At 39.4% G+C, this 25,801-nt stretch overlaps 1 protein-coding gene across 4 annotated transcripts in view; it reads left to right on the forward strand.

The window, feature by feature from the left end:
* Positions 1-25,801, forward strand: part of LOC134579473 (glutamic acid-rich protein-like) — an 85,874-nt gene that overhangs the window by 21,979 nt on the left and 38,094 nt on the right. For 3 of the 4 annotated variants that reach the window (XM_063438778.1, XM_063438777.1, XM_063438779.1), the window contains exons 2-6: positions 1,913-2,159; positions 2,451-2,918; positions 6,282-7,911; positions 20,709-20,740; positions 21,636-21,702. In XM_063438778.1, coding sequence (XP_063294848.1) covers positions 1,949-2,159; positions 2,451-2,918; positions 6,282-7,911; positions 20,709-20,740; positions 21,636-21,702 — 2,408 coding nt within the window. In that variant the 5' untranslated portion in view covers positions 1,913-1,948. The remainder of the gene's footprint in view (positions 1-1,912; positions 2,160-2,450; positions 2,919-6,281; positions 7,912-20,708; positions 20,741-21,635; positions 21,703-25,801) is intronic. The other variant, XM_063438780.1, reaches the window with a different exon arrangement.

A 25,801-nucleotide genomic window follows, 5' to 3' on the forward strand; every position in this document is an offset into this window, starting at 1 on the left:
AATAGATGGTTTTGCATCTTCCACTTTAAAAACACTTTCGTTAGGGTGTGTTTAATATTATTTATTATTTTTATATTTTTTTCGGGTGAATTTGTTCACCAATCACTTTAACACTTTTGCTAGGGTATATTTACTATCCTTTTTAAAAAATCCAAAAATTAAAGTTCAATATGTATTTTTGTCAGGTAAACTTGTTTACCCATTACTAGAAATAAAGATTTATTACCATAATTTTGTGACCCTCTACCTAAGGGAGTAGTTAGAAGTGGGAATGGACTCCACCCATCTTTAGTGGGCGGTTCTCCTTTTTCCCATTTTCTTTCCTTCTGTCTAATATATATATATATATATATATATAAATAAATACAGGGCTTTCACATACAGGGCTCTTGCATGAGAAAAAGGTTCTGTATTTGTTCAGCGCAAGCAGATTTATTGACATACTTGTGCTGTTTGCTTGTGATGTGTCTCTGTTGTCTTCATAAGGGGATACCAGAAGAGGACAAAAGGGCCAGAGCTCTCGTATCTCCTCTCTCCCTCAACTGCCGAAAACCGCATTTGACTGCCTGTGGGCCAGTGAGGGAGTTATTTAATCTCCCCGCCGGCCCATCATGGCATACAGCAGGACCAGTGCTCGGATAGCACCGGTCCTGCATTGCCTGCAGGCAAATCTTCTGATCTCCCTTGCCAGCCGTGGCCCACCAGGCATTTGCCCTGTTTGCCCGATGGCCAGTCTGGGCATGTGTGTATATATATATATATATATATATATATATATATATATATATTTGTGTGGCTATATGTATGTATGCATACATAATATAATATATAAATAGAATTTTTACAACTGTATATTTATATATACGGTTAAAATAGTTTATTGGCAGCATTGTGACTCATAGGCCTCGCTTTTATATTTAACAATTACGGTAAATACCCCTTTACTTATTTTTTTTTCAGTCCTTGTAGTCTCCTGTTCCACTTCCTGTTTTGTCTTCATGTCTGCAGACTCGTGAACGTCTTGAAAAATCAAATGCTTCTCATAGAGAAGCATTGAGGGCGAGAAGCACATTCATGGCAAATACCATGCACCTCAATTAAAACGCTTCTAGGGGAATTTAATTCAATGTTTCTCTATGAGAAGTATTATTGACTGTTCAGCGTCCTCATGCAATTGAATGTTACGAACAGATTCTAACTCAGTTCTTACTGCAGAAGCATCATCTAGTGGCTATCAGTATAAAAGCCACTCCAATTTTAGCCCTTCAATTTTAATATATCTCCAAAATGGCAATATGACATTGTGGAACCAAAGCACCAGGGGCACTACACACTGACAACGTCAAAGAAATGAAGTATCTGGGGTGGCCTATAGTGTGTCTTTAAGTGTGTGTCTTTAAGAAATTCCACTTCTGACTTACAGGTTTATTTACTAAAGTAAGAACTGAAAGAATCTCAAATTTAGGGTCATAATAGTCGAACTGGAATACTACTCTAATTCAGCTGTACATTCTAACTTTTTCAAATGTTTTTCTCAAATGATGTGTATAGATTTTTTTTAAATAAAATTTTATTTTTACGTGGCTCAGCAGCCATGTCAGACTCCACTGTTATGTTGACTGGTGCTGTGATTGCTCTGTGGGAAACTGCAGCAACATGGAAGTTAGATCTGATCCAACATAGCTGCACAATCAGATTTGAAAAAGTCAGTTGCAAGACTGTATAAAATTCACTTAAACCAGTAAATGGGCTGAGGATTTTTGGGCTTGTTTAAATGCATCACCATCCTCCACTTTTCTGTGTTATACTAAGGCCATATGGTCTTTGGCAAAATATTTTAATTCCCGGTCTAAACCCATGCACAAGGGTTATTCACCAAAAAATGCATTTGTTTCCTGTTCTCGTTTCGCAGGACCTTTACAACAAGAAATTGCAGAAATTCAGTGGCATGGATCTCTTGTCTCGTTTTGAGACACCTCACAACTCCTACACCTGTAACGAAGACCACAAGGACACTAGACAGTTTAAGGATATCTCTTTAAGAAGTTGTGATGATATTCATATGTGCCCTCTGTTGGCAACATCATCAACTTGCTCTTGGCATAAACACTTTTATCGACCTTGCAGTGACTGTCACCAAGCACTTATAGGACTTAAAGGTATTTCCCATAAAATTCCCTTGCTTTAACACTCAAAGTTTTATTTAATAAAGCGAGAATTGTCAGGAATTCAAAGAGAATTCAAAGTGAATTTCAAATTTAAGGATAAAATAGCCGAACGATCCAGAAAATTGTTTCTGTTTATCTAATAGGTTTTATTGATATGGTTTATAATACCATAATATCCTAGATTCCAACTAGAAAAATCTAAACTTATCATTCCTGTTCATGTGCTTCAATATTATTATTATATTACATTATATTACATAGTCTTGTTTTGTCATCCATTAGATAACTCTCCTCATACTGCAGTACCCAATGGTTGGTGTATTATGTATCCTTTATTAAATGGACAATGCGATGGCCAAGTTCGAAATGAATCGAACATTCCAGGTTCATCACTGGAAGCCCCATCACAAAAATCAAAACATATAAGAGAAGATTCAGCATTTAATGGATATGTCCCTATAATCCATAACCCAAAGAGCACTGCCATTGAATACGTTCCTGTATTCCTGAATAGTAGTCACCACAAATCTGAAGATGATGGACATCACAACGATGTAAACACTGAAGACAGACATAGTTCTCAAACTGTCACTAGAGAGCATGATCACTCCAGGTGCAGTGAAAACCTAAACCGATTTTGGACTAAAGGCAATACTACGATCTCACAAGAACGAATTTTAACAAAAGAGGTTGGTAACCAACAATGCATAGAGCACAAAGCTGAAGAAAGGCATTCAGAGAAAAGTTCAGGTAAAATCTAGATGAAAATATAATATTCTTTCTTTTCAGAATGGGGACTTGTTTGTTTGTACCCCTTCCCAATAGAGTCCGTATATGATATTGAGCGACCATTTATGTACTTCACAATGAGCTCTGTACCACATGCAGAGTTTGATGTTTCTTATAACTCCACAATCACTGTGTTCACAGTGATATTGCTATTACTGGATGCCTCACTAGTGAGGCACAACATAAGCTGTACAGGGGTCCCACAAGGCAGGCAATCTTAACAACCTTTCTCAGCAGTCCAATGGCTTGATTGACAGTTGATGCCTGGCTGCTACAGTTTATGCTGGGATCAGCTGTCAATGGGCTTCTGCTGAACTACCTTACAATAAGGAATCCCAGTAGTAGTCTCTGGTTGCCCTCCCCCCCCCCCCCCCCCCCCCCACTGATCACACTATGAGCCAGCAGAAGGAATGACCTATCTTAACTGTTAGTTAAGACTTGCCAGTTGACATGTTATTACTATGATTATGGTTTGGTAGAAAGGGTGACAGTTAGAAACAATTACGGTTAAGGGACAGTTAAGAAAAATATTAAAGTGTGACACTGGTCAGTATGGTGACACTGATAGTGTCACACCTGATTAGCTTATCTGTGAAGCATGTAAAGAGGCATATCAAAACTAGGGCATATGTATAATGTAACCCTATAAATTGCCCCAAAACCTGGCGAAGGTATACATGTGGTGTATTGTTGTGCACACTGGCAATAGCAGAATACGAATTAGTGATCTTAACAGTAGTGGAACATACACATTCTGTGAAATTAACCCTGAAATTAGTGCATATGTGGTAAAATCACAACAACAACAACAAATCAGCTTTAGGTGGTTTGGTGATGATATTATTAAATGAAAAAAACAAAAATAGTTAAATACTCAGATAAGTCAAGTTTCTAAAAATATAAACATTTGTGTAGCAATTTTGGATTTTGCCACTGTAGTTAAAAGGACAATAAAGTCACCCAAGTTCACATAATCCCAATTAAGTGGTCTGGGTACAGTGACCCTGTCCTTTTAACCCAGCGATATGAAACATTGCAGGCTTTTAGTTACTGAGATGTTTACATTGCAGGGTTAAATCTACCTCTAACTGCTGCCTTCCTGATAGCAACTAGAGGTGCTTCTGCTGCACTGACCTAGTAAAAGTTGGTCACATGATGTTTAAGCTCTTTGAATACAATGCTTTTCTATGTGGAAACTTGGATGTGCATGCATGGTGTTGGCCACACATGCGCATCATGTCCCCAGTGCTCCTTTGTGAGGAGACCATCGCCGCAAGAATAATGCTTTCTCGATGATATTGCAAAAAGTGAAGTGGTAAGAAGCATACGAGGGAGCTTTGGTGCTGGAAAAAGGTATGGGACAGGGGCACTATAGCATTTGGAATACAGGGTTGTATTCCTAACGTTATAGTGTTACTTTAAAGTTAAAGTGTCTGCCTAATTTAGCTAAGATTTATAGGGTTGTTCGCTAAAGTAAGAATTCAAGGTGAATTCAAATTGAATTTCAAATTCAAAATAGTTCAACTGGTTACAAATATTTAAATCAACGATGTTTGGCTACTTAAAATAGTCCTAAATTTGGAATTCATTTTTAACTTAATTCACTTTGAAATCTCACTTTAGTAAATAACCCTGTTAGTTTTAAAACCACAGGTCACTGCTTCTCACATTTGTCTTCTGCTTCCAAAAATGTATTGAAATCCTAGAACTATGAGGCATTTTCACAATCGAGACTAAGTGAATCTATTTTGAGTTGTTTTCTTTAGTTATTATGAGCAAAGAAATTTGGTGTTTTAATTTTCTTTCTCATTTTAGAATATTTTGTTAATAACTAGTATTGTGTTATGTATATATATCGTATCAGATGAAAGTTCCATCTGTACTTTAAAATAATAATAAAATAACAATAGTGTTAATAAGGGTGAACAGTAAATAAAGTGTTGCTAATAGAAAGTTTGTTATGGTGGAACAAAAGGCGAACATTTTAAAAAGGCTTCTGCATATCTACTTGTTATAATAATAATAATATAAAAATGTGCAGATCTTCTGTATGCCATGTATGACCATGTATGATGACAATAAGCCTGTGACTGCTATTGTGGCAACACGGCTAGCATGTAATATCTTGCACGCAAAAATAAAGAATTTAAAAAGGCTTCTGTTACGAAATGACAGCATTTGGGAAAAGTTTCAGTCATTAATGGGTTAACTCAGCAGTCTGGGTGATTCACACTTTTAGGTGTCTAAGTAACAAATTATATTAATTATTTGAGAGGGAACCAATTGTATTTAAAAAAATTTTCCTCTCACAATCTGTTAGCTAGTAATGAAACTAGTTTTCCCACTAGAAGGTTATTAATAAGGAAATAAAATACTCATTATGCAGAAATAAATGTTGCATTTCAATACTCTTTCACTTCATCAACAGCTCATAATCCTTGATAAAGCTCACCTTACCCCTTCTTCACCTTCCTACCACATCTTTCTCTAAAATAATTTTCCCTTATCTCATATATTTATGGCTGCAGCTTTGCATTTTGAGCTTATCCTTGCCAACCGACTCACACCCCACCAAAATCATTATTTTCTTCCATCCTCTTTCTATTCCTTCCCAACTAAATCTGTTTAAATCAAACCAAAGAATTTCACATTAAAGGGACATTAGAGGCACCCAGATCACTTCAACTCATTGAAGTGGTTTGGCTGCACTGTCCCTGTTACCTTAACCCTGCAGCTGACACATGTTTACATTGCAGTGTTAAGACTACCTCTAATGGCTGTCTACCAGACAGACACTAGAAGTGCTTTCTACTGTTTCACAGAGTTTGACTCTGTGAACAGATGCAGGACATACTCACGTTTTGCATGAGGATGTCCAGAGTGGTGAAAAACCCTATAGGAAAGCATTGAGTAAATGTTTTTTTATGGGGAAGGCCTAATGCACGATGGCTCTCGCTGCACGTCTGTTTCTCCCCATTGACTGACGTTGGTGGAGGAGAAGCCTGATTCATTTTTTTTCCCCTTAGTTACATTTAAACGATCCTTCTGCACTGCACCTCTCAGTGCTACATCTCAGGGATTGTTGATTTCAGGGATTGTTAGCAGAGAAGGACTAAACGTTTCATCATTCTGAGATCAACAAAATTAGTACAATTGAATTAGGTAATAGTAATAGTATTCTATCAGCTTACAGTTTAATTGAAATCTGAGAATGTATACTGAGTCTTAATAGTAGAAAATACTTCTATATATAATAATCTCGTGTAATACAATTATCCAACTAATGCTAATTTATTAATATATTTCTCATTACTTTCCCTTCAGCTGAAAATAATTCACGTACCAAGGGCTATCCACAATCATGCACCTTAACCTCCATGTCATACGGTATCTCAGGGCATCTACCAGAGCTTCTTCCTGAAACAAATAAGAAGAACACATCTAGCATTCCGGTAACAAAGATGGGGAGAACCCAGTCATACTACACAAGAGAAAACAGCTGTTTGACACCAGACTCAAAACACGCAAATGCATGTCCAAAAGATAACCTAACCCAAGCATTGACTCATAACACATCTTCTAATGCAGAAGAGGTAAAATTAATGCCTGAAAGTGTTGCTGATTGTGAAGGGCAAGGGATGACTTGTTCATCTTCATTGAGAATGGAGAACAGAATAAATATCCAGATGGGTGAAAAGATACTATCTGAGAATAAAAGTACTCAGGCAGAGGTAACAAAAAATAGCGTGTCAACAGCACCATCAATGAAATATACTGAGAAATGTAAAAACTGCCACGAAGAGGAGGGCAAAAGCAATGAGGAACAGAGAAATGTTAGGGATCGAGAAGCTAATGTATCTGGTAGTACATGTACTAAATCTGTTCAAATTGCGCCTATAATATTAGACAACAGCATTTTTGATGAAGATCTCCTCGATACTAGTGAGACAAGTACTGAATCCAACAGTTCTGGTACAGAAAAACATGTAGTCCGTGATCTTAATTTTAAAGGATTTGGAGTGAATATTAAAAGTGAACAAAAGCAATATATCGTGAGCAAAGACTTGCCATATGCAGGAACAAAGAATATAAATGACAAAAAAAGAAAGGAAGAAGAGAAAGGCATTATAGTAATGGGAAGAATATGGAATGAAAATACATTAAGTGAGGAGAGCAAAAGTGAAGAAGAGGAGGATGTAATTATAAATGGATTATGGAAAGAGCGTCATATGCAGACAGATATTAAACCAACAGAAAAAAAATGTATCAACAAAAATGAAATAAAAGTACAGGACAGTGAACCAGATAGCATAAAAGAGATGTATGGGGATGAAACAAACAGTGAAGATGAAGAGGAGGAGGAGATGGGAGAGGACAAAGATGGGGTAGGAAAGGAAGGTTTAGATGATGAAGTGGGAAGTAAAATGTTAATAAGAAAAGTTGGAAATGACAAATGCCCAATCAAGAGAGAAGAGATAAAGACCATGCAAACACATGAAGAAGAAGGAGAAATATCTGGGGAGGACGCGCTAGCAAGCAGAGAAGAAGAAAGCCTGTTAATACCATTAACTAGAAGGAGTCACAGAGCAAATAAAGGGGAGAAGAAAAATAATAGTCAGAAAGGATATATAACTGTGAGTGATAAGGAAATAAGCAAATGTAAAAAGGAAAACTCACAAGACTGCCAGAATGAAGAAGACAATGACACAATTATGGGTGAAGCGGAAGAGGATGGAGATGAGGAGCAGGCAGAAATGTCAGAAGAAAATGAATCTGTATCTTTACATCAAGAATCAGAGGATGAGCCAGAAGATTCTGAGGAAGAGAACACTGATTTCTGGGGGAGCAAGGATGATTTATCCATTTCTCAATGTGAAGGGGAACATGTAGATATGTCAAGCCAACCTGAGATTGAATGTTCTGAGACAGATGACAAAGAGGACTCATGTATGAGGTAGGACTTACTTTTATACAGGGCTGCCATCAGAAATTGTGGGGCCCCTAACACAGCTCAAGGTCTGGGCCCCCGTGTGCCTGCCTCCAAGCCCCGCCTCCAAATCCCGCCCACAGGAATACAAACACACAGACACAAAAGGACACAGACACAGAAAGATACACACACACATATAGACACATACACAGATACAGATACACACACACACTGACGTACATACATACTCACATATTGACAGACACACATACATACATACATACAGACTGACATACAGATATACAAACAGACATACATACATAGTGGCATACATACACATACATACTGATATACACACACAGATAGATATATACATACACAGATACATACAGACATACTGACAGACATACTGACATACCCACTCACAGACATACATGCATAGTGACAGATATATATATATACATACATACACACAGACATACATACACACAGACATACATACACACTGACATACATACACATACAGACATACATACACATACAGACATACATACTGACATACACACAGACATACACACAGACACATACTGACATACATACACACACATACTGACATACACACTGACAGACACAGACATACACACAGACACAGACATACATACACACAGACACACTCACACACACAGACATACAGACATACATACACACAGACACACATACTGACATACATACACACACATACTGACATACACACAGTCATACATACACACACATACTGACATACACACATACATACACACATACATACACACTGACGTACACACTGACGTACACACTGACGTACACACACTGACGTACACACACAGACGTACACACACAGACGTACACACACAGACGTACACACACACACACACATACACACACACACATACACACACACACATACACACTGACATACACACACTGACATACACACACTGACATACACACACATACAGATATACACACACACACACACACACACAGACATATATGCAGACACAGACACATACACATACACACACACACACACACACCTCATTTATCAGCCTCCCTCCTCTTACCTTTAAGTTGCAGGAGGGTGGCTGGGGATGATGGGAGTGAGCGGATGCCTCTCCTCTCTCCTGTCCTTTTTCTTCTCCCTCAGGTCTCCTCCCGCGCGCAGTAAGCTGTGAGGAAGTGACCGTCCGTCACTTCCTCCCAGCAGCCCTTGCGGTGTAGCCGCATTTTTTTTTTAAAAGGGGCCCGGTCACGCAATTACCCGGCCGCAGCGCTGACCGGGCCCCTGAAGATATGGGGCCCATCTGGTGGCCCTAAATGCTTGGGCCACCTGATGGGCCCTGGTGCAGATGTACCTGCGGCAGTTTTGCCGCTCCACGTGGGGCCCGGACGGCCGGGCCCCCCAGGGCCGCCGGGCCCGTGACAACCGTTATGGTTGTCACCCCCTGATGGCGGCCCTGCTTTTATATATTATATTTTGAGAATGAGACTGCAAATCAAATTTAAAGGGACACTATAGGCACCAAAGCAAATTCAGCATAATGAAACCGTTTTGGTGTTTTGCTCATGCCCCTGCAGTATCACTGTTTAAGCCATTTAGAAGTTAAATCACTTTGTTTATGCAACCCTACTAACAACTCCCTGTATGTGACTTACCCAGCATTCCTAAACACTTCCTATAAAGTGAGATCTAAAGTTTAAACTTCCTTTATTGCAGTCTAATTCAATTATACATTTTTTTAAATCTAATATATTTTTATTGGCTTTTAACAAAGCAGAAAGCATCAAGACATACAAATGAAGTATGGGTAATACAGTGTTTGAACAGGTGACTATTACATTTACAAACTGTATTAACAAATTACATGAAATCCGAGCATACGTTGAGATATCATACATGAGTGATACATTTCACAATTGAAGACTTTACAGCAGTTTGAATATGGAATCATGAGGACAATAAGAAATGATAACTAATGCATTTCAATGAATGTCTGCAGCGAGGTATTTAAGCATTTAGTTAATGGAGGTAAAACAGAGGGGTAAGAGGCAGTGGGAAGCAGTAAAGAGAAAAGAAAGAAGCAGAGTTATTAATACAAGTCAATTCAGGTATTCAGTGGATCTATCTAAGGGTCAATCTTGGGGTCAATCCTCTAGCTTCCCAAGTTTTATTGGTTCTATTTTATTGGTAAAATTATTGAGTATATGGGCCATGTGTAGTTTGTGAAAAAGCATGGAGGTATATCCAAGTATAACTGAACGCCCATGACATCTTTGATAAGTGCTTGTACTAATCTCCAGAAAGGGTGTATATTAATACAGGTCGACCATATATGATGAAGAGTGTCATAATCTGTCCTGCATCTCCAGCAACATAGAAATCCAAAATTAGACCACACAGGTGCAGTATATATACAATGAATGTAAAAAGATAATTACTTCCTTTCAATTTGGTATAACAAAGGATTCCTCTCAATCCTCAATATATATGGAAAAATAGGAAACCAATAAACAGAGAAAGAAAAAAACTCATAAGTAACGTTAATTAACGGAAGTAACGTTAATTAACAATTAGCCCCTTATTTCAATGTTGCACTCACAAAATTGGAGAGATTTTCAGGCTCATCAATAATGTATAGACTCTCACGAATTTATCATTGTTCAGATGACAAGTGATGCATGAAAAAGATACAAAAAACAACATAGTACAGTGCTGATATAAAAATCAAACGCTTTAATGATTGCACTTATAAGAAGTAAAAAAGCCCATCAATATAATTCTGCATTCCCAATCTGTATGGAGTAGAAGGTTCTTCACAGAAGTAGTAGGCAAAGGAATCAAATATGTCAAAAAACAAAGATTAAAAACAAACTCTACATGTTTCATCTAATATATTTGACTTCATCAGGAGTAAAAAATTAAGTGGCATACATATTATTATTATTATTATTGCCATTTATATAGCGCCAACAGTATCCGTAGCGCTTTACAATATCATGAGAGGGGATTTAACTATAAATAGGACAATTACAAATAAACTTACTGCTCAATCGAGGTTACATTCTATAGGAGGTGGGGTGTAAAACACATTAGGACAGGAATTTGCAGTCAAATAAGGTGGGATATAACTAGGTGTCATCAGCGTACACGTGGTAGTGGAATCCAAAAGAGGTAATACGTTTGCCAAGAGAGGCAGTATAAAGAGAAAATAGAAGGGGACCAAGGACAGAGCCTTGGGGGATTCCAACCGAGACAGGAGTATGTGGTGAGTTTGCTGAGAGGGGACTGGGGTTTGGAGAGACATCACCAGCTGCTAGGAGCAGAACGATAGAAAGGAAGTGAAGGTGGGAGTAGGATTTGAAAGTTTTGTAGGAGGGTATGTATGTATGTAGAGGATTTTGGAGGAGTTGGTGGAGATAGGCTGGAAAGGTATGTGTAGAGTGCATGGGATGAATAGAGAGGGGAGGGGAGTAATGTGGGAGTAATGATGATGGTGTTGCCAGGGACAGGTGAGCGAAAGGATAGGGATATTTTAGTAATGAGAGAAGTTAGTGTTAAAGTGAAAAATAGAAGGGAGAACATTAGAGAAAATGTGTATTATATAGATATGTAGATCATATATACAAACACACACAAATATCAATGAGTGTTTAAACCATTGTAAGGATGCAGTGTGTTAGAGGATTTCAGGTTTTCAGAGGTTTAGTGACTTGATTGGTGTGTTAAGGAAACCAGCTGATGTGCACTATCTATAAGTAAGGTGATGACCATGTGGTGGGATCAGGGCCGGCGCGTCCATAAGGCGGCACAGGCGGCCGCCTTAGGGCGCACGGGCTCTGGGGGCGCAAGATTTCAGTGACCGGCAGGAGGGAAGCTTAAAACTTACCTTTCTCCAGCGCTGGGCGGGGAGCTCTTCTCCTCCGATCCTCCTCCTCTCCTCCCATTTGGCTGAACGCGCACGCGCGGCAAGAGCTGCGCGCGCATTCAGCCGGTCTTATAGGAAAGCATTATCAATGCTTTCCTATGGACGCTTGCGTGCTCTCACTGTGATTTTCACAGTGAGAATCACGCAAGCGCCTCTAGCGGCTGTCAGTGAGACAGCCACTAGAGGATTTGAGGGCTGGATTAACCCATTTATAAACATAGCAGTTTCTCTGAAACTGCTATGTTTATAGAAAAAATGGGTTAACCCTAGCTGAACCTGGCACCCAGACCACTTCATTAAGCTGAAGTGGTCTGGGTGCCTAGAGTGGTCCTTTAATGCTGTTTTAAGGGTCCCAGTCTCTGCTCAGAAGATTCTGCAGGACTTGGTTGCTTGGGAGTGCTGGGTGTTAATGCTGTTTTAAGGGGCCCAGTCTCTGCTCAGAGGATTCTGCAGGACTTGGTTGCTTGGGAGTGCTGGGTGTATATATAACGTACTTAAATCACTCTGAGGACCAAGGCTTTATTTAAAAGTCCCTCCCACAGGTGTTGGAATCTATTCGACCAATCCGCTCCTTTCAATCAGCTTGTCTTCAATTGCTCGTTTATTTTCTTCCTTATATGGAGTTTTGGCAGACGTCCGTGAAACGCACATGCGTTCCACCGATCCGGAAGTATTCTGTCTTCTTGCATTGGCGTACTTGATGGAAATAGTATGCGCCTGGAACGCATATGAGATTCATTTCGTCTTTTTTTCTTCACACGATTATTGGGATAAGTCCTCGTTTGAATTATAGGATACCAAGTGATGAAATAAAATCATATTACAACATGTTAGTGGTTATATATATATATTGTCTTAAGAACAATTATAACAACCAGATATACAGAAATACTTATCATCTGAACAATTATGAATTCGTGAGAGTCCATACATTATTGGTGAGCTTGAAAATTTCTCCAATTTTGAGTGCAACATTGAAATAAGGGGCTAATTGTTAATTAACGTTACTTCCCTATGAGTTTTTTCCTTTCTCTGTTTATGTGTTTAGGTATATCCTATTTTTCCATCTCCAGCAACATGACGGAACTGTAGGGAAGTATCTATGAATTTCAACTGAATGAAGAATGTTATAGAATATGTTACACCAGTCTCTATCCACCAAAGTGGACTCAATGTGGTAATTCCAGGGGCATGTGAAGGCCAGGAGTGTTGGATGTCTTATTGTTTGAAGAAGTTTATAGCATTTAGCCATTAGTTTTGGGACAGGTTTGGTGGTTGTTTAAAAACATTTCTTATCTCCTGCTCTACTACTAACTTTAGACCCTTCAGGAGTCTTCTGTGTGTGATTAAAGTTCAATTAACAATGCAGGATACAACATTTTTAACATAAGTTAAGATCTGTTTGAAAATTAAACCAGTTTTTTTTATTGCAGGTTGTGTGAGTCACAGCCAGAGGAGGTGTGGGTAGGGCTACATAGACAGAAACAAAAGTAATTTAGCTCCCAAATGGCAGATAAGTGAGTAGAGATATTGCAGGGGTATGATCAATATGCCCAAACGATGTAATTAAGTTAAGGTTGTTTTTTATGCCTATAGTATATCTTTAACCATTTCACTTATATATTGATAAGAATGCTTAAGCAATTTAAGTCTTTTTTCATTCTTTTATGATTATTCAAAAGGAGTTATATATTTGTTGCTATGCCCATGCAGATTACAATATGTGTTATACCCAAAAAGAGCTTTTAAGATCAGGATGGGTGAACACATCAGAAGTGAAACATCAAGAAGAGTCCCAAGTCACATTATTTATCGAAACTATACGCATCTCTTCTTTTTTTTACTCAAGACCCAGGCAATGTTAAGTTCATGGCTATACACAGGGCGGACTGGGAAGAAAATCTAGCCCGGACATTTTTTTTATTACAGCGGCCCACTAAAAAGGGGGAGGGGCCAGATAGGGTGTGTTTTGTCATCACCAATGACAAGCATGCCCCATCACAAAGTGAGCATGTTGGTTCAATGCTCTTCCAGGGCAGACCATGCACAGAGCTCTGCTGAAGAGCTCTAGCATGAGAAAAATACATTGTATTTGTTCTGCACAACACAAGCAAATTTAATAACATGCTTGCACTGTGTATGCTTGAAATTTGTATCTGGTGTCTCCATAGATGGGATACCAGGAGACAAAAATGCCAGGAAAGAGTATTGTGCAGTGTGTTCGGGTGAAGTGTGTGTGTGTGTGTGCTGCGTGTGAAGTGATGAGTGCTGTGTTTGCGTGAGGGTGCTATATGCGTGTGAGGAAGCTGTGTGTGTCATGGATGCAGTGTGTGTGTGTGTGTGTGTGTGAGTGAGTGGGGGGGCTGTGAGTGTCAGGGGTGCAGTGTGTGTGTGAGTGAGGGTGCTGTGAGTGTCAGGGGAGCAGTGTGTGTGTGTATGTGAGGGTGCTGTGAGTGTCAGGGGAGCAGTGTGTGTGTGTATGTGAGGGTGCTGTGAGTGTCAGGGGTGCAGTGTGTGTGAGTGAGGGTGCTGTGAGTGTCAGGGGTGCAGTGTGTGTGTGTGTTAGTGAGGGTGCTGAGTGAGAGTGATTATATCCCCCCCTCCCTTCTTACCTTTAGCCTGGGATCTTACTTCTTACCTTTAGCCTGCTGCCAGCCCTGGTGGTGCTAGTTGTGAGTGAACTCTAGCTTGTTCACTCGTGTTCACTCTCACGAGACCTGGAGCGTTGCCATGGCAACGCTCTGAATCTCTCGAGAGGAATCTGGCAGAACTGCAAGATAGAGCTCCTCCGGGTTCCTTCTTCTGTCTCCCTCCCTCTCTCCCCCGCCGGCGGCCGCAAAACACTACATGTGGGCCATTTTTTAAATAATATTTGTGGAAAAAATGTTTTATTTTGTTTTAGTTATTTATTTATTAAGGGTTTGATTTATTTTCTTTAGCTAATCGATAGATTAAATAGTTATTCTTGAATCTTTTTGACAATTTTAGTTTCATATTATCATTTTTTTGCAACTTCTCGCAATATATTTTTTTACAGTGGTTTACATTTTTGACAGTGATAAGATATCTGTTTTACAATAAAGCAAATTGTTATGGTGCTTGGAAAGGTTTAAAGAGACCCACAGTTGTGAACAGGGTGCAATTACTGGCATTTGTCAGTGCTGTGTATGTGTCTCATATTCTGATATATGATATTTGTACGGTATGCTAAGTATTCACTAACGACTGCTAAGCCTTATGTAAGATGGATATCCTCAGTGTGTCTCTTTGGAGGTAAGACAGCTGGCATGATGAGTTTACCGCATGTGCTTACAAAAAGGATTGGCTTGTCTGCCAGGTAATCCATGTATTATCTGCTTTGGCTTCTGAATTGTCTGCTCTGTATATAAATGTTTATAGAGCATGGGTGTATTTCTACACCTCATTTCAAATGAGCATTTGTTTGTTAAGAAGAAGCTTGTTTAACTATGCTGCTACATGAAATACTAGGAAAGTAATATGTCCATAATGTTTTATTTTTACATAGAAAAAAATCGTGTGATTTCACATTGGATTGATCTGTTATTTGTTAAGTTATTTTCAGAAAACAAATGTCAGAAACAAGAAAAGCAATGTTTAAAATAAATAAATATCTTGAGGACCAAAAAGTCTGTGTTATCACAAAAACAAAAAAAAACAGTGTTTACGAACCCATTAGTGACAGTTATTTTTGGTACTTTTTAATGAGATATCATGTGATTGTTTTCATTACAATCAGAGTTGTTTACTAAAGTAGTGCTCCCAATTTCATGGTCCTGTTTCACCATCCCAGTTTAGTTCCTTGGTGTCCCCTGGCAGCACAAAACAACCTGAAAATTAGACGCACTCACTCTTTGCTGCGCTTTCTGCATGCCTGGATCAGGAAGTTGTGTCTCTAGTGACTCCCCCCTTCAAAGCCAGCTCACCCATCCTAATTTCATACCTCCCAACATTGGAAGGAATTTTAAATAAGAATTGCTGAGAATTGAAAGTGAATTTCAAATTTAAGGTCAAAGTGGAAGTATTGCTGACTTGGAGACATTTCCAGTTTGGCTATTTTGATCTGTAATTTAAAATTCACTTTCATTTCACTTTGAATTCCCAATAATTCTCACTTTAATAAATAACCTTGCATGTGTTTTTAACCTTTCTCATTAAAAGATACTATAGGCACTCAGACCACTTCAGCTCATTGAAGTGGTCTGGATGCAGTGTCCTTTTTACAGCTACTGCTTCGATGTAAACATTGCAGTTTCACTGGAACTGCAATGTTTAACACTGCAGCACTAAGTCTGTCCGAGCCACTAGAGGACTTCCTGGTTAGAAATGTCCTCTGCATGAGGACCTCCAGCATCAGTTTTCCCCATAGGAAACCATTGATTCTAATGTGCGCTCATTGCGGTATGGAGGAGGAGCTTTGACCCAGCGTCGAGGAACATCGGCGCTGGAATCAGGTACATAAATAAACAGCGCTGGGATCAGGTACGTAATTTGTAACCCTTTATTTACTGGGTGGGGGGTGCAGGAAGGAGGAACCCTAGTGCCAGGAATACAGCTTTGTATTTGTATTTGTCATTTGAGTTTAAGATAGCAAGGGACAAGACAAGGATATAATATATTGACAGGCCTAAGAGTGGGCGGACTAAACATTAGACAGAGATAAAGTGTAATCAGAGATGAGCTGAGGTCAGGGTACCGGAGAGACAGCGAAAACGAGAACTAGCTTGAGTCAAGAACACAGTAATCAGCCAGACGGGCAAACAAGATAGGAAAGGGTTAAAAGAAAAACTCAGAGTCAGGAACAAAGCAAAGGTCAATACCAGAATAAACACAATAGGTCAAGAAACGTAGTAAAGGGTACTGAAACAGAAACCACTATAGGGCAAAGTGGATAGGGCTTAGAGAAGTTTAAATAGCCTTTAGTTAACATTTGATGGGCCCACATCATGACTACGTCCCCAAAACATGCGTTTGTGGGGGTGCCGGAATGAAGTGGGCTGATGGGAGCCTGAACCCACTTGTGGCTCACACTGCCCCTTTAAGAGCACGCTTGTGACGCGAGCCGTGCTCCTAGTGCAAGGCGGGCCGCGTGACCACTCACTGCGGTCAGTGCACGCGGCCCACTCATAAGAGGAGATCACTGAAGTGGTTAATGTGCAAGAGGTCTGCATGTGCAGAGTTTAACCACTCTTCTACAGGTGTAACTCCACCTCCTGCTGCATCACTGTGGCTTGATTGGCCATTAGAACAAGCTAATGTGAATCATGTGTGGCTAATGAAATTTCTGTACAAATTTTGCATAAAATTTTGCATCATGTTAAGCCCCCTTCCCATGCTGCCCATATTTTCTCCTCAGATCACCCTCCCTGACCTAGAGCATTAGTCTGCAGGAAGAACTTTGGTTGGTGTTGGAACACAGTTAAGTTTTTAGTTTTTTTTTTTCATTTGGGGGGGACCACCACAGCAAGCATTACTCTAAAGAAAAACAATGTTTTATGAAAACACTGGTTTTTGTTTGGAGTAATCCTTTAAGTGTACGCATACTTATTATAGATAGCAAACTTGTGCACAACAAAAAAAATATGGCTCTTCGAAATTAATTTTTTCATTAAATTAAAATTGTTTTAGGAAGAATAATTTGGATGAATCATAATGGTGCAAAAGTTGGCTAATATGTGTACTACATAAAATTTGCAGCACACTGAGAATCACATATTCTCACCATTTTATTCACAGATCAAGCGAGAAGAAGTAACCAATAGAGTAAATTTATAATATATAAAATATAGATTTGTTTTTACTTCTTGTTCTTTTTTTACCTTTAATTGGTCACTTATCACTTTAGCCTTGATGCTTCTATTGTATCCGAGATGGGTGGAACCTAGTAAGTAGGGGTGGATATTTTAACTATAAATAGTTTGTTTTATCTAATTCTGTAAATATTAAATTCAAAAAAAAGTTTGGATATTTTTTTAGAAAAACAAAATAATCAACATATAATAAATTGTATGCAATGTAACTGCTTATTGATCCTATGAGACATCTAATTACCATTTTAAAATTAATGCTTGCAGCAAATTACTTCAAATTGATTTTTTTCACCTTCTTTTGGAAGGTGTGAAGCCTTACAAACTTAGCTTTAGAAAGTTTAACCTGATGGATCTAAATTAATTTCTTTTCAACCTAGATTTCTATGTTACTGTGACCTGTGTGACTATTTATGGGTTGACATAGCTAGTCAGCAGTATATGAGAGTGCCTACCGCCGTGTTTCCATGCATTACATTTTCATTACCGAGGTCTCGCACCCCATCATTGCCCCTTAATGATTTCTCCAAACAGTAAATGCCCTGCCTTTACTAAATTAAATTTAATTTTTTGCATCACTAGAACTTTGTGTACTGTGATTTAATTATTTATTTCTGAAATATCATTCACATCGCATACATTCACATTGTTTTATACAATTCAAGTGTTAGTTCCCCCCTTAATGCAAAACCATTATCTGTTTCATCCATATAGTGCAGTGGTGGCCAAAGAAAGACAAGGTGTTGAACTTCATCTCGACTGATGTTTTAGTAGAATTTTAAGGTTACTCCAACAACTGCTTTTTTAAGAAACACTGTTTTTGGTCCAACACTTCCTATCCTGGTACCACCCCAAAAAAATGACCTAAAACCTCCCGTTCAGCACCCAATCTTCGTCTGCCTAATTCCCTTTGCTTGAGTAGGACAGATGTCAGGGAAGACAGGCTGAGGGGAAAACATGGGTGGCATAGAGTTATATTTTGCTGTCATTGACTGTCTGTCACTAGCATGTTTTTAACGCCAAAAGTTGTTGTACACTGTTCCTAAATCAAAGAATTTGGAAAATGATTTCAGATGGATAACTATAACTTTTAACTTATTATTTTACATTTTATTAGTTTTGTTGATGTAAGTGGGTAATTTATTTTTATGGGGAGTGGCTAGGGGATTGCCACCACAAGCTATGCAGGCGGGTAGATAGGCCACTATTTGTGGTGGTGGGCAACAGAATATCCACCCCTATCTTGTTTAATTAATAACAGCCCCCACCTAATTAGTAGGTGTCAGGGAGAGGACATTAGGCTTTAGTAAATATGAGAATTGCCATTAAGATTGTATTTCAGTTTAGTGAATAACCCCATGTAGGTTGTTTTGGCTGTTTATGGAACATCACAGAATCAGAAATAGTGTTCATCTTTGCATATTTTGGTGCAAACCACTAGATGGCAGTAAACCAACACATAAATTACAATCTTGAAACCATAAAAATGAAATGCTCTGAACTTTCATTTTTAATTGAGAAAAATGTTTAATCATAGAAAGAAATTTGTGTCCACAAATGTGAAACTGAACAATTTACAATAAACACAAATGAATCATCGAAGAATACTGAAAATGTAAATGGTCATACATGGACATCTATTTAAGGAGAGCAGGATTAGTGGACCTGCAGTTAATTATCGATCATTCAAATCTGGACCTTTATTGAATTATAGCTTGCTAAAGTCCTTCATGGGCGAAGAGTGTGCCCTCTTATTTTTCCTTTTTATAAAACTGCAGATTTCAGTACAATCTGATACTTTCATAAGTAATCATTGTTGCACCTCCTATCAATCATACAGCCAATATTGTTACTTCTTGGAAGTTTAGCTCCATGGAGCTAAACTGAAGAGGTAAGCAATTACCCAAAGTACCTGCCTAACTAATGACACTCAATACAGCTCATTTAGAAGTCTTTTATTGGACAGCCACAGAAAAAGGGGAAGAAGGGAAGGGCTTTTAGTGGCCACATCTTCTAGATACCCAGCTATTCCAAGCCAAGATTTTATACAAATGAAACATGCAAAACAAATTATAAGCATATTTTATATATGATTGATATCCATGTAAATTTCAATAGAGTGTTCCTTTAACCCCTTCATCACATAGCTGTGGTGGAACAAAAAGGGTCACAAAGGGGGGGGGGGGGTGGTGGAAGAGTCAGGCGATCTGTCTGTGCTTCACTGCCTGCTTCGTGTGCTGCTTTTATTTTTAATGAAGGTTTGCTGAAGCTTACTGTATACGCCTGCTCAAGGTGGTCAGTAACTTTTAGGCCTGGCTGGTAACTAAAGACCTGAAATATTTATTCTGTATTATTATTATTATTACACATACGCAACACACGCGCAATCACAAGCAGTCAACTAAAAACACAATCACATTTAGACAACTTCTCACATAATAACACTCAGCCAAAACATACTCAGTCAGCCCCTAACATACATGACACACTCAGCCAACCCCTATGCAATCCACTCAGGTGTATTGCTTAAGGTTGACAGCTGAGCCAGATCTGCTGACTGATTTCAAAGTGTGGAACAGGCCTCTGGGACCTCTAATCGCTACAGATTTGGGCCTGTTGGCACATATGGACTATTTGTGGCCAGAATGTCAAAATAATGACTACATGTGGGCATAATATCTACACATAAAAAGCAGTTATACTGATGATTTGTATAATAGAGGGGTAGAGTGGATTTACTAACTAACCTAACACTTGATAGTATTGAAGATACGGTAGCCTTAAAATACCATTAATCATGGAAGTTAAGGTCCACCGCATCTTCAGTTTAGAGACCCCTAACCCTACATCTAATGCATACGTTTAGTAACAGACAATCACTCAGAAGAAACATTTATTTAATCCATTTTTATTCATGAAATCCATTTAGAACATCATTCCATTACCCAATTCCGATGCAAAATGTTTTGGTTTTTAAAAATATTTAATTTTGGTGTTTTGTTTGCTAGCTGATATATTTTTTATTTTACAGCAATGAAGAGGCTGCTCATCTTCAGAAGTCAGGTATCATCCCATATCTTGATCCTATAATTTCCTTTTTTCCTGCCTGTCTCTGCTTCTCTATTTATCAAAATATAATTTTTATTATATATTCAAATATACTCCCATCATACAGTTCTCTTTACAACTCTCATCATGCCCAAGTGCAGCCACACACAACTCCCATCACACAAGTAAACCTTACACATAGCCTTCATCACCACTTGCAGCCACATGGCCAAAGTCCCATTGTGGATAGATGGTGGAATATGCCTGGGGTGAGTAGGGAAAACAAGAAATTGGAGAAGAAGGGAAACTGGTTGAGTTCATATGAATAAAACTGATGGAGAGGGACTAGGGAACACTAAATGGATACTTAGGATAGATTGTTCAGCATCAAGGAACAGAGGCACATGCAGTTTGAGACAGAGATAGAAGACACTAGAAAGAGAGGCTCAGATAATGAAGAAAGACTGGCAAAGAGAGGAATGAGAGAAGCAAAATAGATAGGAGCAAGAAACTAAGGGAGATGTGAAATGCACAAATAAACATTGGCAAGGGCAGTAACAATTCTTTGCATAAGCCCAGTTCTTCGGGTAACATAATTCGCTTGTGGCTTTGTCATTCTTTTGTCCGCAATTGAAGTGATTTATCTATTTAATATTGCTTTCAAACTAGAGAGATAGAAATAGATACCTAAATAGATTTTGGTAACACAAAAGATACAAATGTTGGACTGAATTAAAGTACAGATTAGATGCAACTGTCAGGACAACAGAAAATATCTATTTTGCTCAATCTCAGGGATCCTTCATATATGTTTTATAACTTTACTAAGTTTTTCCTAATTATTGTCTTTAAAGACACTTAACTCATGATAATGATTATGATATTAACTTCAGTATTGTTTGTCCCTCAGCTTTGGTTGCAGTTACCTCTCAGGAAGTTCTTCCACAAGATGAGCCTGCAGATATGGAAAATAAAAGGTACAATCTGTATGTTTATGGTAATGTACCAGTAATTAATTATTTTAGTTAGTAAAGAACACCCTGGAACCTATTGGGAAGGGATGCATGACTGCTACACAATACTGTTTAAGTATGTCAAGCAGTTCCTGGTTTATGTATTTCCAGCAGTTCCACCAGAAAATTGTTGTGTATCTAGGTTTATGTTTTGATGTCCAGGATGCCAACTTTTGTCTCCCTCTTTTGATGCCTCTCTGTGTCTGCTTCCTTTCCTGGGTCCACTGGCACTTTGGCCTCAGGAGTGTCGGTGGTTCAGAAGAAGGGGTTTTGTTGGATGTTCAATAAATCCCAATGTAGATGGGCAGCTTCATGTCATTTTGGACAGGATTGATAGGATGGATAGCCTTTTTGTGGTGCCACCTTTCCAAAATGTTAGAATTTTGCCCTTGGGTTTAGCTCCCAAAGAGGTAGGTAAATATTGTATCATGCCCCACTTTTATTTACCGATGGCGAGTCAGTTTATGATGGTATCAGTTGGGATGAGAACTGGGTGCAGTATGCTTCCTTTGGTGAATGTCTCTTTTGGTTAAGTCGGCAGGCCACCATTGTTTGTTGATCAAGTCTGATACTGAGGCCGCATTCCGTCTTGCAATGTATCTCCCTATGGGCTTGTGCAAATTCATTATATTATTTTGCATTTTTTCTTCAATGGGTAGTTTTACTGGTGTCCGTTTTCTATTACCAGTCATTGTTCCACTATCTGGATGATTTTCTTTTTGTGTGGCACCTGTTGGTTCCCAAGTTTGCTACTCGATACTGGAGACTTTGGTCAGTTTGTCTTGATTTTGGATTACCATTGGCTGAGAACAAAACAGAGATCCCTTGTTTGGTCTTCTCTTTTCTGGTTATTGAGACCTATATCAGCATTTGCTGGTTGTCAAGGTGATGGGTTAGGTGAAGGTTATGTTGCATTATTATTATTATTATATATAACCGATCGACGGGTACCCCGACTGGGTACCTCCGTTGAAGGATGCTCCTAGCGCTTCCTGAGGACTCCAAGCACTGCAGCAGACACCACAACCACCGAACCGGAGAAGCATATGAATGCTCTCAAGCATATGAATGCTGTAAACAGCTGAACAGGAAAAGCATTCAATCAGATTACACTCCTTGCAATCAGCATACAATCCAATTCCCCCAATAACGAGACAACACTTAGTTTTAAGGTCAAAGCAGAACTAACTGTACTGGCAAATACAGCCTCTTTTATTCCCAATCCACAAACATAGTACTGCCCACAGGGTTTTACAGAACAACCAATCAATACGTACAATACACACAGACACTCCCACACAAAATCCTCCCCTCTGCCTGTGATATGATTACTGAACACAATGGGTAATATAATTATCACAGACAGAGAAATACAGTTTTATAAAACATATCACAGGGACCCCAAAACATGCAATAACTCCATATTCCTCGGAACCGGGGGATCTGGGTGAACCACATATCCAAAATTCACCCAGATCCGTTCAGTAGTTTGGAAGATACAGTTTAATGCAGATTCCGCAGAACATATACAGATTATATAAAAAATAATTACTGTATAATGTGTCCCCTGTTGTATAGTTTAAAACTACTGTACGATGTCTTTGTGCACCAAATACCGGCGAGATGGCACCGTGTAGAAAAGTCACAACAGTGTCTGTGAGTTAAAATGGCCGCCATCCATTGTTCTCACCATCTGCTTCATCCATTGTTCTCACCATGTGCCTCTGATACATGAAATGGTGGCCACCCAGTAACTCCACAGTATTTCCCCAGATGGTTCTTAAAGGACCAGTAGCAGCATAATACCATACAACATGCCCAAATCCTGTATTTAAAGGGTCAAATCTCCCAGGGGCCATAGTCAGCAGGTAGGAGGCGGGCAAACAGGCTTCTCCAATGCCCAGTGGCGAGGTTGGTTCCGCCACATTATATTTATATAGCGCCAACAAATTCCATAGCACTTTAGATTGGGTGGACTTAAGACCTTGTAATTGTAACCAGACAAGTTTGATACACCGAAACAGAGGGGTTGAGGGCCCTGTTTAATGGGCTTACATGCTAGAGGTAGTGGGGTAAAGTGACACAAAAGGTAAGGGAAGTATTAGGGAAGTAGATTGGTAGAATAGTATTCAATAAAGACTTAGTGTGTGTTTTTTGGGAGCCATTAACAGTTTAATTGATACACTTTTGTGAAAAAGTGAGTTTTTAATGATTTTTTTAAGGAGTGGAGACGTCTAATGCAAAAGGGAAGGAAGTTCCACAGGAACGGTGCAGCCCTAGAGAAGTCTTGAATCCGAGCATCAGAAGTGGAAGTATGAACAGAGGATAGTGGCAGAGCGTAGGGGCCTAGAAGGGACATACTTGTGTATTAGGGAGGATAGATAGGTGAGAGTAGCATTATGTAGAGATTTGAAAGCAAGAACCTGAATTTTATATTGAGCTCTATATCTTACAGGAAGCCAATGCAGGGACTGACAGAGGGGTAAGGCGTGGGAGTTGTGGGCGGACAGGAAGATGAGCCTAGCCGACGCATTTATTATAGACGGCAATGGGGAAAGTTGAAAACACCTAAGACCACTGAGAAGCAGATTGCAGTAGTCAAGGCGAGAGGACAGTGGCATGGACCTTAGTGGCATCTGGCATTAAGTAGGAGCGGAGGCGCGCAATGTTTTTGAGATGGAAGCGGCAGGATTTGGCAATCGACTGGACATGAGGGGTGAAGGAGAGGTCGGAGTCAAAGAGATCACCTAGGCAGCAAGCCTGCATGGTAGAGCTGATGGTAGCACCATTAACATGGAGAGAGACAGAAACTGGAGTAGCAACACTTGAGGGAGGAAAGACCAGAAGTTCTCTTTTGGACAAGTTAAGCTTAAGGAAGTGGGCAGCCATCCAGTTAGAAATAGCAGAGAGGCAGTCAGAGACACTAGTCAAGAGGTGCGAGGAGAGATGTGGGGAGGAGAAATAGATTTGCGTGTCATCTGCATAGACATTGGAAGCCAAAGGAGCTGATGAGTTTACCAGGGGAGGCAGTATAGATCGAGAACAGTAGGGGACCAAGGACTGAACCTTGGGGAACACCAACAGAGAGAGGTTGGGAGGAAGAGGCAAAGCCTGAGAAAGAGACACTAAAAGAGCGCTGGGTGAGGTAGGAGGAGCACCAGGAGAGAGCAATATCTCGTAGACCGAGATTACGAAGGATGAGAAGAAGCTGTTGATGATCAACACTATCAAAAGCAGCAGTAAGGTCGAGGAGAATTAGTATAGAGTAGTGACTATGAGATTTTGCAGCGAGTAGACCGTTTGATACTTTGGTTAGAGCCGTTTCCACAGAGTGCTGAGTACGGAAACAAGACTGAAGTTGGTCGAGCAGAGAGTTGTCCTTGTACATGGTAGGGATTTTCTTTACTATTTTTTTAGAGTCACTCATCCCCACAAGCAGATGTGGCAGTCTGACAATCCTTTTTGGCTCCTTACAATGGTTGCACTTATTGACAGTATGAAGAATTTACTAATGACAAGATTCAGTTGTTCACTGAAGGTTCAGGGTCTGTTGGCAAAGCTTTTCAAGGTGAGTGCTACACACAGATGTGACCTTGAGTGTGGACTGGTTTGAAATTGCTTAGGAACCTGACTTTATTGAAGCTTTTCCACCTGCTAGTTCCTGTTGAGCTTTGGTGATCTAAGTAAGCAAATAGGCGGGTGGTGTTTAGAACAGACAATATGAGATTTGTACATGTTTTCAATAGGTCCTCCTCTAGCTCCACCTTTTCTGGTGCTAGCTCTGGTTAGGCATTTAGTGTTTGGTGCTGCCTTGAGCTTAATATTTAAGTTAAAATGTGTCATGTGTCAGGTAAGGACAATGTGGTTGTTGAATCTTTGTCTGTTTCATGAAACAGTTTCTGGCAGGTACTCTGGAGGCATCGAAAGTGTGATCCGAATTCCCTCACCAGTTGTGGACATTTTGATTCTTGTTCAGTTCCTTGAAAGCACATGCGCACATTTGGCATGATTAGTGGTGACTGGCTTGAGGTGAGTAAGGTATTCATGGTCATGTATGTAGGCT

Source organism: Pelobates fuscus, chromosome 12 (genome assembly GCF_036172605.1).
Source record: "Pelobates fuscus isolate aPelFus1 chromosome 12, aPelFus1.pri, whole genome shotgun sequence".
Taxonomy (NCBI): Eukaryota; Metazoa; Chordata; class Amphibia; order Anura; family Pelobatidae; genus Pelobates; species Pelobates fuscus.